The sequence below is a fragment of the Apium graveolens genome, chromosome 3 (genome assembly GCF_009905375.1).
Source record: "Apium graveolens cultivar Ventura chromosome 3, ASM990537v1, whole genome shotgun sequence".
Taxonomy (NCBI): domain Eukaryota; kingdom Viridiplantae; phylum Streptophyta; class Magnoliopsida; order Apiales; family Apiaceae; genus Apium; species Apium graveolens.
The window spans coordinates 230807068-230808617 of NC_133649.1; the positions used below are offsets into that span (position 1 = coordinate 230807068).

Consider the following 1550-nt stretch of genomic DNA (forward strand, 5'->3'; position numbering starts at 1 on the left):
TTTTGTTGTTTCTTCCCTTGGTCGGGGTCGGTGCTTATTGATACTTTGTTGTTTGCGAAGGACTGTGGCCTTCCTTTTGTTATCCTGGTGGGTTTATGCCATGACTAACCCCTGGCTATAGCATGTTTCAGCAACTCCATAATCTCCTTTTATCTCTTCGACTCCTGTCGGGGTTGGGAACTTGATTTTGACATGGGAGATTGAAGTTATCGCTTGCATCATGGTTAAAGCTGACATGCCAATGATTCCATTGTAGGATGAAGGAGTTTTGATGACATAGAACTTGATGACATGAGTTGCTTGGTTAGGAGCCGCTCCAAAAATTACAGGTAGGTATAAGGTCCCTTGGATCGGGACTAGATTGTGTCCGAACCCATAGAGTGGGTCCTCCCGAAAATCATTTGAGCGGATGCTCCCTAACTACATTCGATCCATTGTGTGCTTGAAGAGGATATTTACCGAGGAGCCATTATCTATCAGCATTCTTCTTACTTCATTATCAAAGATGTCCATGGTGACAACTAAAGTTGCATTGTTGTGGTGGTTGACTCCTTCATAGTCCTTACTACTGAAAGATATCACCAAATCTGGGAGTGATTGGATTGAGAGCACTTCTTCGCCAAAGTTCGGGCTTCGTGGTGGGGAGTGAGAGCCTCCTAGGACCACATTAACTATGTTATTTCCTCTCTTCTTCCCCTCTCCTTTATTGTTGATGTCCCCGACCAAGTACTTGTTCAGATTTCCTTTCTTTACTTCGTCCTCGATGAAGTACTTGAGTGATAAGCAATTCTCCGTCTTATGACCATGCGTCTCATGATAATCGCACTGCCTATTGTAAGTCCTGCTCTCCGGAGGAGTTTGCATTGACTTCAGAGGATAATAAAAAGGCTTATCTTTTATCTCCTTCAAAATTTCCTCCTGGGTCATGTTGAGAGGAGTCCAGTCCGGCTCCTATTTTGGCTCCCGGGACTGCTTCGTGGGTCCTGGATCGCTCTTACACTCCGGCTTAGGACCGAGCCTTTAAAAACCAGGAGTAGCTTGTTTTTCTTGGTTCTGCAGGCTTTGCTTAAACTTCTTATCCTGATGGTAACCCCCTTTAGGTCGGTCATCAGAGTTCTTACTCCTAGATCCCCCACTTCGGGTCATCCTCATGGCTTGGAGTACATCAGTTTCCTTTATGAATCTGGCAGCCATGGAGTAGGCTGTCGCCAGAATTTGTGGCTCCTTGTTTATCAGTTCTACTATGTATCTTTCATTGTGCTCCGGATCTAAGTTTCTCCTGAAGATACTGTAATAACCCCAAATTTTGGAATTTTTGAAACCCTTATGAATAGTGATTTTGCTGATTATGCTGAATAAGAAAACTTTTCATGCCACACTATGTAGGGGTTCTGTTATTGATATTCTGAGATTTTATTAGTACTCTATATGGTATATAAATGTATGTAAAGATCGTCAAAATCCAATTTCGAACACTTTAATTTTTCCCGGAAATCCACCAGATACAGAAAGAGGTGAGTATAAGGTAACAGGATAAATATGATTTAAAT

At 42.5% G+C, this 1550-nt stretch overlaps 1 protein-coding gene across 1 annotated transcript; it reads right to left on the reverse strand.

The window, feature by feature from the left end:
* Positions 1-420: 420 nt before the first annotated feature.
* LOC141714876 (uncharacterized) lies at positions 421-927 on the reverse strand. Its single transcript, XM_074518372.1, has one exon. It carries the CDS (start codon positions 925-927, stop codon positions 421-423), a length of 507 nt encoding a protein of 168 aa, XP_074374473.1.
* Positions 928-1550: the final 623 nt, after the last annotated feature.